The 23881-nt window shown below is 41.3% G+C and overlaps 1 protein-coding gene across 1 annotated transcript in view; it reads right to left on the bottom strand.

Moving 5' to 3' along the window:
* Nucleotides 1-23881, bottom strand: part of fancm (FA complementation group M) — an 85599-nt gene that overhangs the window by 35197 nt on the left and 26521 nt on the right. Inside the window, exons 5-11 of the mRNA XM_088354901.1 lie at nt 9601-9732; nt 6938-7070; nt 6754-6843; nt 5301-5411; nt 5060-5238; nt 2945-3151; nt 45-282 (exon numbers count right to left, since the gene is read on the bottom strand). Of these exons, the coding sequence (XP_088211027.1) occupies nt 45-282; nt 2945-3151; nt 5060-5238; nt 5301-5411; nt 6754-6843; nt 6938-7070; nt 9601-9732 (1090 nt within the window). The remainder of the gene's footprint in view (nt 1-44; nt 283-2944; nt 3152-5059; nt 5239-5300; nt 5412-6753; nt 6844-6937; nt 7071-9600; nt 9733-23881) is intronic.

The raw sequence follows: 23881 nt of genomic DNA, 5'->3' as shown, positions 1-23881 counted from the left end.
TGAAATTTTTCTAGGAAAAAGACCAAACAGACAAAATCCCTGACAGAAGTTTTGCGGGTGGATGAGGGAGGAGCGATCCAGAGCGCGTGATCGGCGACTCTTCGAAGATCTTCTGCTGTCCCGGTGGTCAAACTGTCCGGTGGCGAAGTGCATTTTGTGCAAAGTAGGGTTTATTCCGTCGGGTAGCATGCGGGGACTGTTGGGGTACATGTGGAAGCCGCTTTTGTTGCCCACAATGGACTTCAACAGGCTGCGCTTGCTGCACTGGCTCTGGTTGTACGTCTGAGAGGGAGTTCAAATTTCAAGTCAGGTGGATAAAACAATCATATATCATATATGCTTGCTTCTTGATAAAGTATCCCTATTTGTCATGATTTCTGATATGCTTCACCCGTGCCCGCTCCTTAAGCGCCAACTGCCTCAGATTCTGATTGGCTCCCTGTCCCTATTTAAACCCACTCCTATCTGTCTGTCTGTGAACCTCAGTTAACACCAGGCAAGCATTTTTTGACCCTGACTCCCACCTGTTTTTGCTCCTGTCTATTCCCTGGCTTGGACTCGTTTTTGATCCTGACCAAGTCTACTCTCCCGTCCCGGCTTTCAACCTCTTTTTGTCCTCGACCACTTCTACTCTCCTTTCCTGGCTTCCGACTTGCCTATGACGCCGACCACGTTTTTGCTCTCCCATTACTCACCCATTTTTCCATTCCCGACAACGCCATCGCTCGCCACGGAAGACTCAGTTCCGCGTTCAGAGCGACCTGCTTCCCGCGTCCCGCAATCACCAGATCGAGACCGCAACCTTTTCTCTTTCGTTCAATAAAACTTGTGAGAAACGCAACGAAAGTGGGTCCTGTCTCCGTTCTGGTCCTGGCACTATTCACTTATATCTGCAATTGGGGATTAGTTCCGTCTAAAATGAACTGCACTTGTGCGGTCTTAATAAATTATCCTTATTCCCATATTGCTATAATCCAGGATCCATGGCACACTTTTGTCAGGGGTGGCAGCTTTTTTTTCAGTGAGTTCCGCCTAAAATGAACTGCACTTGTGCGGTCTTGATAAATTATCCTCATTCCCATATTGCTAAAATCCAGGATCTATGGCACACTTTTCAGGGGTGGCAGCTCTTTTTTGCAGTTAGTTCAGCCTAAAATGAACTGCACTTGTGCGGTCTTGATAAATTATCCTCATTCCTATATTGCTATAATCCAGGATCTATGGCACACTTTTCTCCGGGGTGGCAGCTCTTTTTTGCCATTGGTTCCGCCTAAAATGAACTGCACTTGTGCGGTCTTGATAAATTATCCTCATTCCCATATTGCTATAATCCAGGATCTATGGCACACTTTTCAGGGGTGGCAGCTCTTTTTTGCAGTTAGTTCTGCCTAAAATGAACTGCACTTGTGCGGTCTTGATAAATTATCCTCATTCCTATATTGCTATAATCCAGCATCTATGGCACACTTTGGTCAGAAGTGGCAGCTCTTTTTTGCAGTTGGTTCCGCCTAAAATGAACTGCACTTGTGCAGTCTTGATAAATTATCCTCATTCCCATATTGCTAAAATCCAGGATCTATGGCACACTTTTCAGGGGTGGCAGCTCTTTTTTGCAGTTAGTTCAGCCTAAAATGAACTGCACTTGTGCGGTCTTAATAAATTATCCTTATTCCCATATTGCTATAATCCAGGATCCATGGCACACTTTTGTCAGGGGTGGCAGATTTTTTTTCAGTGAGTTCCGCCTAAAATGAACTGCACTTGTGCGGTCTTGATAAATTATCCTCATTCCCATATTGCTAAAATCCAGGATCTATGGCACACTTTTCAGGGGTGGCAGCTCTTTTTTGCAGTTAGTTCAGCCTAAAATGAACTGCACTTGTGCGGTCTTGATAAATTATCCTCATTCCTATATTGCTATAATCCAGGATCTATGGCACACTTTTCTCCGGGGTGGCAGCTCTTTTTTGCAGTGAGTTCCGCCTAAAATGAACTGTACTTGTGCGGTCTTTATAAATTATCCTCATTCCCATATTGCTATAATCCAGGATCTATGGCACACTTTTCAGGGGTGGCAGCTCTTTTTTGCAGTTAGTTCTGCCTAAAATGAACTGCACTTGTGCGGCCTTGATAAATTATCCTCATTCCTATATTGCTATAATCCAGGATCTATGGCACACTTTGGTCAGAAGTGGCAGCTCTTTTTTGCAGTTGGTTCCGCCTAAAATGAACTGCACTTGTGCAGTCTTGATAAATTATCCTCATTCCCATATTGCTAAAATCCAGGATCTATAGCACACTTTTCAGGGGTGGCAGCTCTTTTTTGCAGTTAGTTCAGCCTAAAATGAACTGCACTTGTGCGGTCTTGATAAATTATCCTCATTCCTATATTGCTATAATCCAGGATCTATGGCACACTTTGGTCAGAAGTGGCAGCTCTTTTTTGCAGTTGGTTCCGCCTAAAATGAACTGCACTTGTGCAGTCTTGATAAATTATCCTCATTCCCATATTGCTAAAATCCAGGATCTATGGCACACTTTTCAGGGGTGGCAGCTCTTTTTTGCAGTTAGTTCAGCCTAAAATGAACTGCACTTGTGCGGTCTTGATAAATTATCCTCATTCCCATATTGCTATAATCCAGGATCCATGGCAAACTTTTGTCAGGGGTGGCAGCTTTTTTTGCAGTTAGTTCTGCCTAAAATGAACTGCACTTGTGCGGTCTTGATAAATTATCCTCATTCCCATATTGCTATAATCCAGGATCTATGGCACACTTTTGTCAGGGGTGGCACCTTTTTTTTTTGCAGTTACTTCTGCCTAAAATGAATTACAGCTTTGTGGCTGCAATCCATTATCTCAAATCCCAGGTTGCTGCGAGTGGGAACCGACAGAGCACCGGTCTACTTATAGTATGTTTATCGAAACTTGAAATGAGATACACACCCTCTCTTCCCGTCCTTCGGCCAGGATAACAACGATACGTCCTTGTCTCTTTCGTCCAGTGCGGCCCATGCGCTGCACCATGCGGATTGGGTTTTTTTGTGCGTCGAAGCAGACAATGAGATCCACCTCGCCAATGTCCAGGCCTTCCTCTCCTACGCAGGTCGACACCAGCGTGTTGAAACCTCCTTGACGGAATCTGCTCACCACCTTGTCATGCAACATCCCCCCAAAAAATATGTTTGGTTTTCACAAATAAAATCCAGTAAATGGACACATACTTTCTTGATACAACAATTTTGCCTATTTTCATATAAATTGCCTTATTTTACTGGAAAAAAAATACTCGACACGGCAATAACAAAAAAAAAATGTTTTTATTACAACTGATGTTTGCATGCAGGAAAAACAATTTAGTTCATAGTTTGGTCTATAAAGCATTAGAAAATGGGGGGAAAAAAAATCTTTTTTGAAGTCAATCACTTCAAAATAATTTGGAAAATAATGGCTGGGCAGCACGGCGGCGCAGTGGTTAGCACGTGTGCGGCACAGTTCTGAGGTCGTGGGAACCTCCTGAGTGGGTTCAAATCCAGCTCCTGGCCTTACTGTGCGGAGTTTGTATGTTCTCCCTGTGCTTGCGTGGGTTTCCTCCGGGCACTCCGGTTTCCTCCCACATTTCCAAAAACATGCATTTCAGGTGAATTGGCCGGTCGAAATTGTCCCTAGGTGTGACTGAGCGAGTGAGTTGTCTGTCCCTGTGTGCCCTGCGATTGGCTGGCAACCAGTCCAGGGTGTCCCCTGCCCACTGCCCGATGATTGCTGGGATGGGCTCCAGCATCCCCGCGACCCTACTGAGGATAAGCGGTGCAGCTGGTGAGATGAGATGAGATGTTTTGGCTGACAAAATTTAACAAAAAAAAACCCAAACCCAGGTTTTGACAAGACAAGGACCAAGAACCAGACTCAAACAAGACCAAACCCAGACAAGATCAACAACCATCCCAAATTCAGACAAGAACCGGACAAAGCACAGGCCCATGTCCAGACTAGGCTAAGGCCCATGTTCAGACAAGACTAAGGCCAAGGCCCAGACTCAGGCCCAGAATAGACCAAGACCAATGTACAGGCCCAGTCGAGACCAAGATCAAGGTCCAGACAAAACCCAGACCAAGACGAAAACCAAGGAGCAGGCCCGGACAAGACCTAGAACATGACCAAACCCAAACACAGATTCTGGGCCTGGCCAAGACAAGGACACAGGCCTAGATCAAGACTTAGGCTCAGAAAAGACCAAGACCCAGGCCTCGACAAGACTAAAAACACAGCCTAGACCCAAACAAGACCAAGACCCAGACAAGATCAACAACCACCCCAAGGTCAGACAAGACAAGGCACAGGCCCAGAATAGACCAAGGCCAATGTACAGGCCCGGACAAGACCAAGATCAAGGACCAGACAAGACCCAAACCAAGACCAAAACCAAGAAGCAGGCTCGGACAAGACCTAGAACATGACCAAACCCAAACACAGATTCTGGCCAAGACCAAGACACAGGCCTAGATCAAGCCATAGGCCCAGACAAAACCAAGACCCAGGCCTAGACAAGACTAAGAACCAAGCCTAGACCCAGACAAGACCAAAACCCAGTGCAAAGTCCAGATCCAGACGAGATAGGACAAGTCAAGATAAAAGTAGAACCTTTAACAATTGGTTGCCATTTAATCAATTTCTTGTTGCACATTTAGAATAGAAAAATAAATAATTGACGAGAGAGAGGGTATACAGAAAATAGAGCTCCTAATTGTTCAAAAATGTGTAACTTTTTCATATCATCATCACATGCTGGGACAAAAAAAATGATCAAAGATTGGCCGAGTTGACAGCACGTCTAATCCATGTGAATCTGCAGCTTACTCTGACAATTCTGGCATTTATGAGCCTTATCGTTTCACATCTTATATCGTAACGGAATGAAAAGCATGTGCAGGGCAAATGTAATCAATTCTTCTTCTGAATTCCCTCCCAAAACCCCCAGAAATTGTTTTCCCCACTTTGCATTGGGATTGTAAAACAAGGCGAGGCGTTATCATGAAAAAAACACAAAGAGGAAATCTGCACCTCCAGCTGCTCCTTCTGGGTAAAACCTTTGACCCCTTTCCCCACCGAGGCTTGCCCCATGAAGGTCATGACCCTGACGAGCGGGCCGTGGCGATCCAACATGGCGGCGATCTCCTGCACGCTATCGCGGAATGACGAGAAGATCATCACTCGAGTGCTGGTTTCCTTCACGCTCGGACCTGGAGGTTCATGTCGTGGCGTTAGAACTCAAATCAATGATTACGCTTGCAAACTGTGTTACCATTGTTGTCGGACGTGCGCGTCGCCGAGCCTCGGAAATGGTGCAACACAACCTGCTCCAGTTTCTCAAGCTTCGGGTGACCGTAGATGAAGGCTTCATCTAAGCCTACGGCTGTGAAGCAAAAGATGTAATCAGCTAAAAGCCACAAAGGTAATCTCATCTGCACAGAAGACCATCTGTTCGAAAAGGTAGTTACAAGGTTCCTGGCCAAATTCAAGCATTTTTTTAAGACTTTCAAAGCCGTTTTTTCCAATTTCTGCAGTACCATTAAAAGAAGAACTCATTTATTTTCCAGAGACACAATTTACGTATGTGAATTTTTAAACCTGTGAGCATTAATAAAGAAATATGATTGTTAGATCTGCTTAACCGGGGGTTGGGTCACGGGGGCAGCAGCCTCAGCAGGGAAACCCAGACCTCCCTATCCCTAGTGCTGTCCGAATTTTTAATAATTGTAAATTGTAATTTCTGTTTTTCGTTTTATATTCGGAATGTTGAATGTTGTTAAATTTTAAAATTCTCACTGAGCCGAGACAACGAGACAATTTCCGATGATTTTTATGTAAAGATTATTGGTTGAATAAACTAACTAACTAACTAACTAACTAACTAGCCACTTCATTCAGCTCATCTGATGGGAACCCTAGGCGTTCCCAGGCCGACGAATCTCTACCCCTATAGGTGTTGGGTAATATGTATCTTAAATTTGCAGGTACAGGAAGTTCTTCCCATTACAATTTACCACTGGGAAACACCATTTTAGTTTTTAATACATTTGCATAATTGATACGGAATCCAGGCGACACGGCAGCGCAGTGGTTAGCGTGTGTGCGGTACAGTTCTGAGGTCATGATATCAAACGTCTGTGTGGAGTTTGCATGTTCTCCCCGTGCTTGCGTGGGTTTCCTCCGGGCACTCCGGTTTCCTCCCACATTCTAAAAACATGCATGTCAGGTTAATTGGCCGCTCCAAATTGTCCCTAGGTGTGAATGAGCGAGTGAATTGTCTGTCCCGTGTGCCCTGCGACTGGCTGGCCACCAGTTCAGGGTGTCCCCTGCACACTGCCCGAAGATAGCTGAGATGGGCTCCAGTTCCCCCGCGACCCTACTGAGGATAAGCGGTGCAGATTATGGATGGATGGATGGATGGATACAGAATCCTTGCACTAATACTCGTTTCATAATGCCCTGTTTAAGTGTAGCGTTCACATATCCTGCAGGAGGCATTGCCACTTCATAGGACAATGGCAAACTAATGCCAGCTGCCGTTAATCAAGAATTCAATGGCAAAGCAAATCCACCAGAGCGCAGTGTCGCCGTCATTTTTAAGCAGACTTGATGAGAAACATGGCAGCAATTTAAAGCATTTTACCAAAAAAATGCAAGCACTTTTCAATCCTTGAATACACAACATTACAATTTAAGCATTTTCAGAACAAAACCCCCCAAAATACCAGGTGTTTTCCCAAACTTTGTCTCCATGTCACGATAAAGTTCCATAAATGTTGGAGTCCTCTGCAGCTCATTCCTGGCCCGGGACATCTCTAAAAAACAGAGGATGGAGCATGTCAAACAACACTTGAAATAATACTTCTCCTGGCAAGAAACCTGGAAAAGAAAATCAGATTTTAAACAAACCTTTTGAACCGTCCATGATTCCCTGCACGTAAAAGAAAAGCGACCTGAGTCCCATCTGCATGAGGAGCTCGTAGCCGTGATAAAGACTGATGCATAGGGCAAAGTCTCCTTCTAGCATTCCCTGCTGGGATCTCTGCAGACACAAAAACACTGTGAAAAAAAACAGGACATTTTAAATACTGTCAAACCTCCGAGTATTGCACCTTTAAAGATGTTGATTCCTGCCGTCATACGGGGTGAAAAAACTTCAAATATTTTCTCTGTGACTCCAGAACTCAATTTTATTTACGTGAGATTTTATAATTTTGGATGCAATCTAAAACTCCGGTAATAAAAGTGAGTACACCCTCAAGTAAAAGTTCCTGAAGTTCAATATTTTGTGTGGCCACCATGATTTTGCAGAAAAGACTTAAATCCTCTTGGCCATGGATTTCACCAGATGCTCACAAATTGCCACTGGAATGGTCAATGGTCTGCATTTATATAGCGCTTTTCAAGTCAATGAAGACCTCCCAAAGCGCTTCACAATGTACTTCACACTTACACATTCACACACACACTCACACACCACTAGCGGCCATGCAAGGCACCAACCTGCTTATTGGGGGCATTAGGGATTCAGTGTCTTGCCCAAGGACACTTCGACATATAACACAGAGGAGCTGGGAATCGAACCTGCGACCGGGTTTTCCACAAGGAAAGTTCCAATTAAAGCACCGCTCTCTAATATATTTTTTACACACAAAATGAGATCTTAACTTAAAACACTAAGAACGAAGAATATTCCATGACAACATGACAGAGCTGGGGGATATTTGAGATCTTGTGTTTCTCCATCTTGGGCTTGAAGATGCCCCATAGATGTTCTATAGGGTTTAGATCTGGAAACATGCTTGGCCAGTCCATTCCCTTTACCCATAGCCCCTTAAGAAAAGCCTTGGTCCTCTCTGAAGTGTATTTAGGGTCATTGTCAGGCTGGAACATTGCCCTATGACCCAGTTTCTGGAAGGAGGGGATCATTCTCTGCTCCAGTACTCCACAGTACATACTTAAGTTTGTGCTTCACTTAATGAAATGCAGCCATGGAGCCCCAAACCATGATATTCCCAACACCATGCTTGACATTAGCCACATTATAAACACATGTGTACTCCTCACCTGGTTGCCGCCACTCATTTATCACACCTTCTGAGCCGAATTCATCTTTGTCTCATCAGACCAGAGGATATCTTTCTAGTACCATATTTTCCGCACTATAGAGCGCCCCAGGTTATAGGGCGCACCCCCAAAAAATAGTTTTTGGTCCTATATCTTCCATACATAGGCGCACCGGATTATAAGGCGCTACAATGGGAACGTCGACAAAACAGTCAGATAGTTCAGTCAAACTTATTACCCCCTTAACATTCCGAAAGCTTGCAAAGAAGCAAATACGTGTCGTAGACACGTGCGGATGCGGTGTCCGTACGATGTCACTCAAATGCATCATTCCAAATATCATTCGGAAGGTTAAAGTCTTGAGATTCAAGAAATGCCAACCATTCCTTAGTTTCTATTTTCTTTTTCGCTCGCAACTTTACTGTGTATATGACAATAAACACTTGGAATTGAGTTTAATTTAAAAAAAGACCCATCACAGAAACATCAAGATCACTCTGAAACAAGATACTGGGAAAATATATAGCCGGAGTAGCTCACCGAAGTCGTTGCGTTCAATAACAATGTGCAACCATGGTCCTCTTATATCCGTGAGTGTAGTAAATCCAGGAGAGTAAAATATTTACAAATACAGAATGGTAAAACATGTTTGCTCTATGCCGTAGACAACCAAACTTGCTATTCACATTCATCTTTTTTGGCCAAATGCAGGCTTTGTTTTGCCCCTTAAGCCTATGCCAGCCTGTAAATGATAAAAAGGATCTGCCCCCTTTAACTCTGAATAACTTTATCCAATAGTGATCGATTCAACTGATGATTGACACATCTTTTTCGGCCAATTGCAGGGTTTGTTTTGCCCCTTTAGCCTATGAGAGCCTGTAAATGATAAAAAGGATCCGCCCCTTTTACCTCTGAATAACTTTAGCCAATAGTGATTGATTCAAATGATGATTGACACATTGGTTAGCCAATGAAACGCCGGTATATAAATCCCAGCATACACCGCGGACTACTTCGCGTTCGGGGGAAAATAGTTGCAAGACTTTGCGACTTAATATTGATCCATATATATGGCGCACTGTATTATAAGGCGCATGGTCGGCTTTTGAAAAAAAAAAAAAAAAGACTTTTAGGTGCACCTTATAGTGCGGAAAATACGGTAATCCATGGCCCTTGTTGACAGACTTCACTCACCTCACTATTGTGGCATACTGTATTTTTTTAAGCATTTAAAAGCCTTTTTTTGTCGTTTTATCAGAATTTTAATAAATACAGTACACTTGAGCATGTAATAATATGCCTGTCACGTATGTTTCATTTTATATTGTACCATTTTAAGCATTTTAGTGCAAAAAAAAGGGTTTCATGTGTTTATTAAAATATTTTTTCAGTGTTTCTTTTTGTCATTTTTACGTTTTCAGCCCCAAATTTTCATCCAGGTGCATCCCCAATTATCATGTAACTTGTTACGATTCGGTTCATTATGAGAAAAGACTCATTCCTGCCTTGATGTGGCCTGGGGGATTTTTTCGGAACTGGTCCCTGGCGAGGATGAGCTGATACTTGGAGAACCTCTGTAGATCTTTGTGTGCCATCACTCGATTTTGGACCAGGCGAGACATGAACTTCTCCAGCACCTGCCCGAGGAAAAAAAGAACACATTATGTAGGTCATCGTAATCGGCAATTTCCTGTCGATGCTTTCGCAGACGACCCGCAGAGTGATTCCACACAGGCTTCATCACATACATTAATATGCTCTTATTTTCATTCGGAAAACAATCCCACCAGCTAACGATTTTCCTATCAAAAGAGAAGCAATAGCATTTGGGAAACTGGTGCCTTTTATTTTTCCTCACTGCTATCCTTTTGGTATAAAAGGAATGGAAAAAAAGCCTCGACATTGATCAATGTCTTTCAATATATGATTAATTCTTCCAAAATTGATTTTTATAATTAGCCTATAATTTACATATGAACATCACTTAGTGCCCTTATACAAGGCAGGTGTTTCAGTGCTTGTCTGAGCCAATTTTAAGTCTATTCCTAATCATTAAAACCCAGTAATAACATAATGAAATAGTAATAACATAATTTGTTGTTAAGAAATGAATATTAAACTCTTAGCCCGTCCGCAGGCTTTTGGTAATCCTATTGTTTTTAAACAAAGAAAACCCTATAAAGGACATAAATCTACATACAAATAATCATATGCACGTGTCTGATGACCAAAAAGAAAACACACAAAAAAGAATGGAAAAGGGTCAAGGAAAAAAAATAGAGAAAATGGCAAAAAGGATATAATAATTAAAAAAAAAAAAGAAAATAGAATAGAAAGAAAGAAAAAAAGATAAAAAGGACAAAAAAGACAAAACAAAAAAATAGGAAAAAAGGAAAATAAACGAAAAGGAGAAGAGAAAAAAGAAAGAAAAATGAAGAAAAAAAAAGCATACAGAAGAAAAACAATATAAAAGGAAAAAGGAGAAAAGAGGACAAAGGGAAAGACAAATAAAAATAATTACACACCTGAAGAAAATTAAGAAAAACAAAGATAAGAAAAGGGAAACCGAAATAAATAAAAAAGGGTAAAATGAAAAAAAATGAAAAGAATCAAGAAAAAAGAAAGGAGAAACAAGGGGACATCAAGTAACAAAAGACAAAAGGAAAAGAGGGGAAATAAAGGGAAAATAAAAAAGACATAAAACAAAAAAGGAAACAAAACCAAAAGGAAAAAGAAAGGAAAAAGGAAAAAAAGAAAAAGGGAAAAGAAAAAAAACATTAAAAAGGAAATAAATGACATAAAGAAAAAAGAAAAGGTGAAAGACAAAATAAAAAACAAAAACAAAAAGGGAAAAGAGAAAGGCAAAAAAAGCTGGAAACGAAAAAAAAACAAAGGGAAAAATGTAAAAAGAAAAAAGAAAAGGAGGGAAGAAAAAACAGCACAAAAACAAAAAGGGGATAAGATAAAAAATGAGAAAAGAATGCTCCAAAAAATGTACGGATAGAAAGAAACGAAAAATGAACGAAAAAACAAATAAATCCAATGAAGGGGGAAAAAAGATGGTGAAAATAAACAAAGTTTAGGCTATTCAATGAGGGTCTTGTGGACTTTCCGGTAAAAGCTCCCGGCCGTCGGTTTCTAGGAAACGAGCGATAGTGATCCCGCTTTGCTTAATCTGTCAAAACGGACTCAATTGTTATCTGGCAAGAGCACAAAACGGAGACACTTGGACCCTTAGCGCTCCAGGTGTTCTTTACGCGACAAAAGCTAAGCCTGCAATAAAAACATCAAAACGCTTAATTCCACCTGACCTTTCACTCAAAACTGCAGTGTGTTTATCTCTGCCGTAAACATAAACTACACTTGTTGATAGTTACCGTATTTATTTGTGTAACTAAAAGAATACTCCAAGTTTGGGTGGCTGTTCTACGGTAGTATATAACCGCGCAATGTGCAATGATCGATTGGTGAAAAAGAAATTGTGCTGACCAAAATAGAAAGTGAGAAAAAGAGAGGGGTGGAGAAATAAAGAACGTGAGAAAGGAAGAGAGAAAAAGCAAAAGAGAAATAGATAAAAAAGAAAGAAAAGAGAGAAACTGAGAGAAAAAAAGAAACAGATAAAGGGAGAGAAAGAGAAGGACAAAGAGAAAGAAAAAGAAAAGCAAAGGAAAGAAAGAGGGAATTAAAAAAAAAAGATGTTGTATAAGAAAGACAGAAATGAAGGGAAATGGAGAGGGAGAAAAATAAGATAAGTGAAAGAGAAAAAACGAGGGAAAGCAAGAAAGAAAAACAGAACGGGAGAGAAAAAGAGAGAAATTAAGAACTAGACAGAGGGAGAGAGAAAAAGCAAAGGAAAAATAGATAAAAAAGAAAGAAAAGAAACAGAGAGAAGAAAAGAAAGAGACAGTTAAAGGGAGAAAAAGAGAGACAAATAGAGAGATAAAGAAAGAAAAGGAAAGAAAGAGGGAATTAAAGAGAAAAAGATATTGAGTAAGAGACAGAATGGAAGAGAAATGGAGAGGGAGAAAAAATAGGATAAGTGAAATAGAAAAAAGGAAGATACAAAGAGAGAGAGAGAGAAAGAGAGAAAGAGCAAGAAAGAGAGAATAAAAGAGGAGGAGAGAGAGAAATTAAGAACTAGAGAGAGGAAGAGAGAAAGCAAAGGAAAAATAGATAAAAAAGAAAGAAAAGAGATAGACAGAGAAGAGAAGAAACAGACAGATAAAAGGAGAGAAAGAGAGACAAAGAGAGAGAGATAAAGAAAGAAAAAGAAAGAGGGAATTGAAGAGAAAAATATAGTGAGTAAGAGACAAAAATGAAGAGAAATGGAGAGGGAGAAAAAATAGGATAAGTGAAAGAGAACAAAGAAAGAGACAGAGAGAGAGGGAAGCAAAAAAGAGGAAAAAAAGAGCGGGGGCGAGAAAGAGAAAAAAAGCAAGAGGGAGAGAAAGAGAAATAAAGAGTAAGGAAGAAAAAGTGAGGGAGAAAACAATAAGGGAGAGAAGTAGAGAGAGAAAGAAATGGAGAGTAGAAGGAGAGAAAGAAAGACATAAAAAAATAGCCAGAGAAAGCAAGATAGAAAAAGACACAATAAAAAACAAAGAGAAAAGACATTCAAAGAGAGAAAAGAGAGGGAGAGCACAGACACAGAAAGAGAGTGAACAAGAGAGCGAGAGATAAAAATAGAGCGAGAGAAAGAAATACAGCCCCCCGGCTTTGGCGACGTCCAGTGAACATATTTCATAGTCATTTTCCTCTTGTGCTTCTCTCAGCATTGTCTCGCTGGCCTGATTCCACCCGTGGGCCGCATATTCGACACCTCTGCTCTAACGGAACAAAACATGAATGTGAAATGATGCGGGACCTATGCCCACACGTGGGTATGATTGATGATGTATTTACAGCCTGATTGTACTGCTAGGGGAGAAGAGAGTGATAGAGTTCTCTATATAGTTTAGTACAGGGGTGTCAAACTCATTTTAACTCGGGGGCCACACGATCGAACAAACATTCTGTCGGGGGCCGGACTAGTAGATTAAAGAGAAGGAAAAAGAGCGAAAAAGAAACAAGAGAAAGAGGGAGGGAAAAGGAGAGAGGGCGGGACAAAGAAAGAAAAAGAGAGAGAGGGAGAGAGCGTGAGAAACAAAAGATAACAAGTCGTGAGAGAGGGGGAAAAGAAAAGGAGAGGAAGAAAGAAATCCAAAGAGAAATAGAAAGACAGGAGAGAAAAGAGAAAAGAAAGCACGAAGGGTATGAAGAGAGAAAGAGAAAAGAGAGAAAAGGAAAAAAGGAAGTTAGAGCTAAAGAGGTTAAAAGACACAGAGAGAGAAAGAGACAAAGAGCAACAAAGGAAGAGAAAAAGAAAGACACAGAGAGTGAAAGAGACAGAGACAGAGTGGGAGAAAGGGAGTAGAAAAATAAGAAAGAGAGAGACAGAGAGAGAGAGAGAGAGAGAGAGAAATAAATAGAAGTATAGTGTCTTTGGGCAGCACGGCGGGGCAGTGGTTAGCGCTTGTGCGGCACAGTTCATGTCATGGGAACCTCCTGCGTGGGTTCAAATCCAGCTCCAGACTTCCTGTGCGGAGTTTGTATGTTCTCCCCGTGCTTGCTTGTTTCTTCCGGGCACTCCGGTTTCCTCCCACGTTCCAAAAACATGCATTTCAGGTGAATTGGCCGGTCCAAATTGTCCCTAGGTGCCCTGCGATTGGCTGGCAACCAGTTGAGGGTGTCCCCTGCCCACTGCCCGGAGATGGCTGGGATGGGCTCCAGCCCCCCCGCGACCCTAATGAGGATAAGCGGTACGGCTGATGAGATGAGATGAGATAGTGTCTTTGTTCGAGGCACCTTTCTTTGGCAACAACAAGTTGACATATTTCAACCTGCAGCTTGTTTTTCTCTTGCGCTTCTCTGAGTGTTGTCTCGCGGGCCAGATTCAATCCCATAGCGGGCCTGAGTTGGCCCGCGGGCCGCCTGTTTGACATCTGTGGTTTAGTAGGAGAGAAATGTGTCTCTTTGCAAATAGAGGGAGTGTAAAGGACTAGCGTATTTGTGTGTGTGTGTGTGTGTGTGTGTGTTTGTGTGTGTGTGCATGCTTGCATCCGATTGGTTAAAGGGCTTAGTGTTAAGTGACGCGAAGAATGTGAGAAAAAAGCCTCTATGAGCTTTTCTATTAATAACACAAGCTGCACATGGATGAACTCTGCGTGTCAACAACGAAAGCCGCTAGTGGTCATTTATAGAAGCCAAAAAAAGTCCCCAGAAGTCATTAAAAAAAGAAAAAAAATGACCCCATAATATGTTAATTCTTATTTAATGTATTTTTTATATTCATCTGGTTGTAAAAGAAAGGGAAAAGATAAAAGAGAGAACATATATTACAACGAAATACAGTGGAACCTCGGTTCACGACCATAATCCGTTCCAGAACCCTGTTTGAAAACCGATTTGTTCCATCACCGAAATCATTTTTCCCATTAAAAATAATGTAAATCGTTTTAATCCGTTCCAACACCCTGAATGTTTACCATGAACGTAAACATGAAGCTAACCCAGGCTAATCGTACGTCCGCTTTTTCGTAATCTTCCGTACGAAAGATTACGCTGACATGAACGTGTAAAAATAAAGAAAAAGGATAAAGAAAAGAATTATGAATAGGATTTCCTACCTTTGTGGTGGTCAGCAGCCATGCCGTATTCCCTAGCAAGATCAGACACTCGCACACCTCCTTCATATTTTGCTATTATTTCTTTCTTAAATGCAATAGTTGTACGGACTACTTTTCTTTTTTCACCCGTAGCAACTTTGCTGCTTGCACTGACTTTCTTCGGAGGCATAATAAGGGGCTAAAACACTCGGTACACCTATATTAAAAGCGAAAGCAGAACAAAGCACGTCCGCACGCGATAACAGTCGGTCACAAAAAGAGCGATCTACACCCGTACGCCTCTCAGCATGGCACCCTAGCGTACGCACTCACGCATTACCGGCGTTCGAACTCCGATTTTTTTGACCGAACAGCGAAGCAAGAATTTCTAGAAATTTTTGGTCGAACCCCGATTTGTTCGAACTGAGAGGCGTTCGAAAAACGAGGTTCCACTGTACAATACGAACAATATGAGCACTTGATAGGCCTGGGAGCTCGTTTTCCAGTTTTTTTACGTCTCAAAGGAAGTGCACTCGTGCGGCCGCAATCCATTATCCACAATCGCATATTACTGCAAGCAGGGACAGGTCTGCCAAGTAATCCACCTCGAACCCACCCTTAAAACGTGTGTCCAGGTGGCCCCAGCTCACAACAATAGTTGACCGGGGATAATGAATTGCGGCTGCACAAGTCCAGTTCATTTTAGATGGAGAAAAAACAGGAGAAAAAGAACCGCCATATATGACACAGAGTTGCTCTCTCAGCCATCGCTCTTAGAATACTCCACTGGGGATAATAGACTCTGGCCGCAAAAGTGCTGTTCATTTTTAGCAGGAAGAATGTAGTAAAAAAAGGGCCGCTATGTATGAGAAAAATTTGCTCTCACGGCCCCCGCTCTCAGGAACAGTAGTGGATTGCGACCAAAACAGTGTGGTTCATTTTAGGCAGGCACAGTGGCCCGTTTCAGTGGCCCAAAAAGAAAAACAGCGCTCTGCCAGCCCCAACTCACAGCAATAGTTGAGTGGGGATAATGAATTGCGGCTGAACAAGTCCAGTTCATTTTAGGTGGAGAAAAAACGGGAGAAAAAGAACCGCCATATATGACACAGACTTGCTCTCCTCAGCCATCACTCTTAGAATAGTCCAATAGAGATAATAGACTGTGGCCACACAAGTGCTGTTCATTTTAAGCAGGAAGAATGAAGAAAAAAAGGGCCGCTATGTATGATGAAAATTTGCTCTCACGACCCCCGCTCTCAGGAACAGTAATGGATTGCGACCAAAATAGTGTGGTTCAAAAATTAGCTTGCAGAACTGACGAAAATGGCTCTGCTTACCCCCTAGTTTTAGCAATAGCCGACCAGGGATAATGGATCATGGCCACATTTGTAAATTTTATTTTGGGTGGGCCTAAACAAATGCATCCACAGAAATCAGCTTTCTCCCCAGACAAAAGCTAATTCTTCAGCACATTCTATTTCACTGTGTGACGTTAGATGATTTGATAACATTTACGAAATGATGATCATGCCAGAGGCTGTGTTGAATATCAACAAAAACTTGCCTTCCTCCCCCAGTTACTTAAGATTGGTAAGGCTCATTTTGAACTAGATTTTTTCATGAATAATGGTTTCAAAAGAAGGTGCAAGCAGAGTTCTTTTGTAAAAATGTCACCAAATACTGCAAACAAGGATACTGACGAATTTACCTTCGGGGCAAAAAGAAATTAGTATGTGATCTGTGTGCGTAGCTCTGTCCACCCCTGCCGCTCACCCAATCAAACGGTTCTGAGTGCTTGGCTGATGTTTTAAGTTTGTTCTGTGGGTTTTCATCATAAAGTGTCTCAACAGATAATAAAGATTGTTCAATGAGCTTCCATATCAGCATTCCTGATTGACAAAAAGCCAAAACGGGTCTGTCGGTGTGACACCTAGACTGTAAACTGTTGCTGGAACTGTCCCCTTCATATAATCGACCAAAACAATCCATTAAATGATATTATGTCTTCAATGCACACACCAAACCTGACCCTGCACTCTTCCAAATGGGAACGCCATAGAAGAAATTTGCGTGATTTGAAATTCATCTCCGAGCCATAAGTACTTGGCGCCCGATTATCGATCGCTTCGATTTCTGGGACGCGTGGAAAATTAAAAAAAAATTGATTGTGTGAGCGGCAGGGGTGGACAGAGCTACGCACAAGATCACATATTCACTTCTTTTTGCCCAGCGCCGTCTGCACCGAAGGTAAATTCGTCAGTATCCTTGTTTGCAGTATTTTGTGACATTTTTACAAAAGAACACTGCTTGCACCTTGTTTTTAAACCATTATTTATCCAAATAAATGAAGATCAAAATGAGCCTTAACCATCTTAAGTAGCTGCGGGAGGAATCTGACGCGTTTCACTGTACGAAAGGACTCCCCCGCAGACTGTACTGCATGTAGAGGATTATATAATGTCCTAGTACGTGCCAGTGGAAGGCTGCAAAATGGTGGCGGCAGCGCGGATCACGCAGAACTAAATCCTGAATTCTCGTTTGTATAGCACACGGAAGTCGTTTGACCGCCATTTAAATATTACTATACGGAAGTATAATGGATTTACTGAAACCACTTCTGCAAATGTTTTAAATCCACTACCCTACATTGTGTACTTGTAATTTGCATGTTTGTTTATTTCTTCTAACATCATTCCACTATTTTCTGACCTGTGTACAGTTTAGGCCAGTCTACTTCCTCTACGTTGTAAATATTACCTATCTAACCTAACAAGTATACTATCTCACGTTTATCTTTTAAGCACTTTATTACATGTTTGTCCTGGTGTACCACATCTAATCTCGTAAACAATGTACCGTACAGTCTCTGAGGAGTTATACGTTTACTACAATGTTTCTCAACCGGTGGGTCGGGACCCACAAATGGGTTGCGGACCTGTTTTCGATCTGTTGTGGGGCTTTTCCATGGCAAAATATTCCTAAGGAGAAGAAAAAAAATGGAGGGTCGATTACCCCTCTTAACAGTAGATGATGATAATGCCCCGCTCATTTTTTTGAGTCAACCAGCTCATTTGAGAAGGAGTACATCTCGTTTTATGATGATTTTGTGGGTTTTATTTCTTTTTTCTGTCCATTATTATGGTTCCCAAGAAAACTAGTGATAAAAGGCAACTAAAGTGGAAAACTGGGACAATTTGATTGATTAGAAGGAAACAATGCGAAATATGAAAATGGCGTACGAGTGTCAGCCATTGAAGCGCTTAAGAAAGCTGCAGTAAATGGTTTAAAAATGTTATAATTTCAGCTTTTTACCACTATATTAATCTTTACTAACTACATAATTAAGTAATTATAGATGCTGTTTATAATTTTGAATTCACTTTAGTATGTGGCTCTAATAAATCAGTTTCAGGGGTTCGCTTACATGTGATGTAGGCTTTTAAGAGAGTATATTCTGTACTTTAAGTCGTTTTGGTTTTGCTGGTCACTCTGTTTTTTGAAAAATATATAATCTACTCGGGCAGCACGGCAGCGCAGTGGTGACCGCGTGTGTAGCAAAGTTCCGAGGTCATGGGATCAAACCTTCCTGTGTGGAGTTTGCATGTTCTCCCAGTGCTTGCGTGGGTTTCCTCTGGGCACTCCGGTTTCCTCCCACATTAAAAAAAACCTTCATGTCAGGTTAATTGGCCGGTCCGAATTGTCCTTAGGTGTGAATGAGCGAGTGAGTTGTCTGTCCCTGTGTGCACTTCTACTGGCTCGCAACCAGTTCAGAGTGTCCCCTGCCCGCTGCCCGGAGATAGCTGGGATGGGCTCCAGCACCCCCGCGACCCTACTGAGGATAAGCGGGGCAGATAATGGATGGCTGGACATAATCTACTCTCTCTACTTTAAACTACACATTATTTTCATAGATTACATTTGAGAAGTGGACTTTATTTTTCTCGATGTGGGTTGAAGCTTGTCATTAGGGTGGATTGATGGGTCAGACAAGTTGAGAATTTTGGGTTTAACAGACATTTGAAATAAGAAGAGAAGACATAAACCGATTTTAAACTTACGGAAAACAGGAGGAGACTGTACAAAACCCTCAAGATGTAAAAAATAAGACCCTTTTAAAAGGTCCTCCCTGAGGCGTTATCGTTATATTAAAATCGTATTGGTAACAAAAATAGATCAACCTTATACGTTGTGGGAATCAAAGAACAGCAACATGATTACTAAATGGAGACGATCATGCAAATAGGTGCACAAACAGGCAATAATCGTCAGAATCAATAACCACAGTGCACAATAATAGTCAAAATAACCTCACCTTAGTATCATAAGCAATCATTGTAAGTGTTCAATAGTCAAAATAGTCATACTCTTATTATAAGCAAGCAAAATAAAAACAAATGCAAATATGATTACAAATTAAAATTAAATTGTGATTAAGAACACGAGAATATTGTGATAAAGGTCTTTGTTTTCTGTAATACAATTAAAAAATGTCACAGTTTACAGCAGGGGTCTTAATCCTGCGGGCCGAGGGCGCATTGCAGCCTGTGATCTGATAGTTTAAGGCTACTCATGGGATTAATTACTAATTGATTGTAACATGTTCAGAATTTTACATCTTATTTTGTGTAAAAACATTCTGTAAATATATTTGAGAAGACTGGAATGTTTTCATCTGATCTTTTTTGTGTGAAAGCAAGGGATAAAATGTGTGTGGTCATGGATTTCTTTCATTATAGGATGAAAACGGTGAAAGTAAGAACAAGACTGTGTCAAATACATTCCAAATGCCAACGCAAACCCCCAAAAAGATGGAAAAAGTAAAAGTTTATTGAAGCGCGTCTAAGAATTTCACATACTTGCGTGCAACAAAAGCAGCTGCAGTAATGATTTCAGCCAGAAGATGTCATCAGCAAGTAGAATATTTTCTAAGCGACATACAACGCTATTAATTGAGGCGTAAAGCCTTCTACTATATATTTTTCAAAATATTCGAACAGTTTGAAAGAGAATATTTTGAGATTTGCTAGAATCAAAAATATAACAATAAAAGACTTACAATAATTCTGTTGATTTGTAATGAATCCAGAATGTTTGTTTTGTTTACTGAATTACAAAAAATAAATAAAGAATTCGGGTAGCACGGCGGCGCAGTGGTTAGCGCGTGTGCGGCACAGTTCTAAGGTCTTGGGAACCTCCTGTGTGGGTTAAAATCCAGCTACCGGACTTACTGTGCGGAGTTTGTATGTTCTCCCCGTGCTTGCGTGGGTTTCCTCCGGGCACTCCGGTTTCCTCCCACATTCCCAAGACATGCATTTCAGGTGGATTGGCTGGTCCAAATTGTCCCTAGATGAATGAGCGAGCGAGTTGTCTGTCCCTGTGTGCCCTGCGATTGGCTGGCAACCAGTTCAGGGTTTCCCCTGCCCACTGCCCGATGATTGTTGGGATGGGCTCCAGCACCCCCGTGACCCTACTGAGGATGAGCGGTGCAGCTAATGAGATGATGAGAAATAAAGAATTCAAACATAATATCCTGAGACAGTCCTGTACACTATGTTGTAATTAATGACAATAAAGAGAATTCTATTCCATTCCATTCATTCATTTTAAAGACGACATAGTGGCTCCAATGTGTGAGTGCTGACAGACACTAGTACGTTAATGGTAAATACCAACGGCTTGGACTTTCAACTTTGACCGAGAAATCTAAAACCTATAGTATAGTATAGTATTATTTACTGTAAACAATGCAGACAATGTTGTATTTAATAATAGTAAAGACAATTATATTCAAAACCATTGTATGCATCTTTTAATTATCACCTCAAAAAACACAAATATTCAAACGTCCAACCCCCAAAAAAGTGAGGGGAAAGTGAGGGTGGCATTTGCTCAGGAGGTAGAGCGCTCGTCTTGAGATCAAGAGGTCGCAGGTTCGATTCCCGGCTCCTCCGTGTTATATGTCGAAGTGTCCTTGGGCAAGACACGGAATCCCTAATGCCCCCAATAAAAAGGTAGGCGCCTTACATGGCTGACTCCCTATTGGTGTGTGAGTGTGTGTGTGTGAATGGGTAAGTGTGAAGCACATTGTAAAGCTTTTTGGGAGGTCTTCATTGACTTATAAATGCAGACCATTACCAAAGTAAACCCTGCTTTTCCACAGTGTCCATTTGACCAACAGGGTGGTGTATGTTGTTTTCAACAAGATGAGATGTGATTGTATATGTATTTTTGCTTATTATTAAAACCAATGTTTTTGAATGAAAGACATTTTTAGCACTAGGTGGTGCTAAATAATCCACATTGTACTTCTAACTTTGTGTGCCAAACATACTGTAAACCAGTGACATGCAGTGAGGTTCATGTCTGGTGAGGCACATTTAGATTTACCAATATAAGAACCAACATCTTAGACATCGTTTGACAGGCAGAGCAAGAAACCAAAATATAATAAAATAAAATATAACATACAGTATTTTCTTAAGTAATAAATGAAGTACATGCGCTGCTTTTTTTGAATAAAAGCTTCAATATAAAGGTAATACTAAGATTCCTCGGTTTTCACAGATAAGTAGGACAGAACCACCCGCGAAAAGTGAAAATCCGTAGTGTCGCACCTTCATAAAGCCTCCAAAGGGTTAAACTTACGTCAAGATGACATCATTCCCGACTTAGAGTATACGACTGCAACAAAACAACAACTATAGATCAACAAATAATAACACACAACACATAATTGCAGTTGAATGGATGTTTTTTTTGTCATTATACAAAATTCAAACGAGAATGGAGGGCTTCTCCTTTCAGAGTAAGAAAGCAATTTAGAGAGCTGCTGGCTAGCTGTGTGCTAGAATAGGGTGTGTTCAATTTGAACCAAGTCTCTGCGATGGGTAAAATATAAGTGTCCCAAATGTAGAGGTTTCCCACGAGTTGTAGCTCCAGGTCATTTATTTCATGGTTAATCTGGCGTAGCTGAAAAACAGGCTCAGCAGAGGGAGCTTGTAAGGGTGGTTAGCTTAGCCGTAGCAGTAGGCCGGACCTGCAGCCTCGCTATTCCTTTCTCTTTCGACGCAGCCTTAGTCGATTCCCGGACCCGATTGCAATCTATAAAGCACCCGGTGGTGATCAGCCGTTTCTTTGCACTCTTCTGACTTTTCTCAATTTCTTTTCAATGTGAAGAGCTGCTAAAAGCTAGTTGTAACAGTGCAACAAATTTATGATTTGGAGACGTAAACTGCGCATTCACACCCCAATCTGCCCGGTGCAGCACTTTGTGCTCTTTCTGACTGCAATTAACGCTATGTTGAGATCAATGACAGTAAAGACAATTGAATTAAAAATCTGCAATGGCGTGAATCACTAATAATCGAATGGCGAAGTAGCGTGGGGTCTCTTTACTCCATTTTGAAGTCCATGCGACGAGTAAAAAAATTACTCGAAGGCTTGACTTGCTGTTGGCATGATAATGCTATCAATAATCCTATTGTTTAGAGCTGAGTTGTGTTCTAAATCTAAATCATTGGTATCACTTCGCCTTCTCCCATGAGGCAAGGGACTTGCGTGCCTCACTGTGCACCTGCAGACGTTCAGCACAGTAAGACATTACATACTAATTGCTTGCTACTTTGTGGCTTCAGTTCACCGCAGGTTGAAAAATATTCGGAGATCCATTATTCCCGCACTTTTGTCTGTCCTGGTGCTCTTTTTCTTGCTGTTATTTCCAACTAAAATGAAATGCACTTGAGTGGCAACGATCCATTATCCCCAAGCCTCTGCACTTCTTTATAGGCAGGCCAAAACAACACGCCTCCCGACAAAGCTGCTTTCTGACAGTCCCCACTTGCAGGAATATGTGGTTGGGGTTAAGGCATTGTGGCCACACGAGTGCAGTTCAGATTTTAGTAGACACCACAACAAAAAAAGACCCTCCAGGCCTAACCAAAATGTGCTCCGCCATTCCTCTGCTTTTAGCAATAGTTGACCGGGGATAATGGGTGACAGCACACCTCCCAAAAAAAGTACCTTACTGTGGGCCACACTCGCAGCAATATCGCATTGGGGATAATGGACTGTGGCCGCATGAGTGCAGTTGATTTTCGGACAAAATACAGTAACAGCGTAATAAAATGACTAGATGACGAGACTTGCTGCTCAGTAAGACTTTACATTGAAATAATATTATTTATAATATAATGTGAAAATTGAGCAATTTTGAAAAAGAAAGTCCAAAAATTGTGAGGTTAAATGAGAAACATTAACACCAGTGTTATAAAAAAAAGTGGTTTTATGTCACAGAATTTGAAATTTTCTGAGCAGTATTCGAGTCAGTTGAATAGAGAACCGATATGTTGTGTTATAAAACTTTGTGAAATGAACTGTACATCACCAGCAACAGTTTTATCCTACACTTTAGTGTGACACAAATAAACAGTAAACAATATAATAAAATAGCAATCAGCATGTTCATAAACACCCACAAAAACGTACGGAATGCTCCACTTTTGACTATTGGTAAGTGTAACGGCGTTGTAATGGCGGGAAAAATAATTAGTAAGATTACCCCAGAACTGGAAAAATATAACGCCGTTAACGTAACGTCGTTATTTATAACGACGTTATTCCTAACACTAATTAACACTGAACAAAAATAACAATAAAACATTTGTAATGTACTATTTCCATAAAACCTGCGCGCCACTGCTATAAACCTAACATTTACAACTAAATAAACCAACCAATTACAGTGGAACCTCGGTTTTCGAACGCCTCTCAGTTCGAACAAACCGGAGTCCGACCAAAAATTTAGAGAAATTCTTGCTTCGCTGTTCGGTCAAAAAATCGGAGTTCGAACGCCGGTAATGCGTGAGTGCGTACGCTAGGGCGCGATGCTGAGCGGCGTACGGGTGTTTTAGCCCCTTATTATGCCTCCGAAGAAAGTCAGTGCAAGCAGCAAAGTTGCTACAGGTGAAAAAAGAAAAGTAGTGCGTACAACTATTGCATTTAAGAAAAAAATAATTGCAAAATATGAAGGAGGTGTGCGAGTGTCTGATCTTGCTAGGAATACAGCATGTCTAAATCTACGATCGGTACGATACTAAAGAATAAGGAAATCTTGTGATGTGGCTAAGGGAGTGAGTGCTATAAG

The sequence above is a fragment of the Urocampus carinirostris genome, chromosome 15 (assembly GCF_059441175.1).
Source record: "Urocampus carinirostris isolate Australia breed hairy pipefish chromosome 15, RoL_Ucar_1.0, whole genome shotgun sequence".
Classification (NCBI taxonomy): domain Eukaryota; kingdom Metazoa; phylum Chordata; class Actinopteri; order Syngnathiformes; family Syngnathidae; genus Urocampus; species Urocampus carinirostris.
The sequence above is the reverse complement of the archived record's forward strand: the minus strand, read 5'-3'. Positions and strand labels throughout refer to the sequence as shown.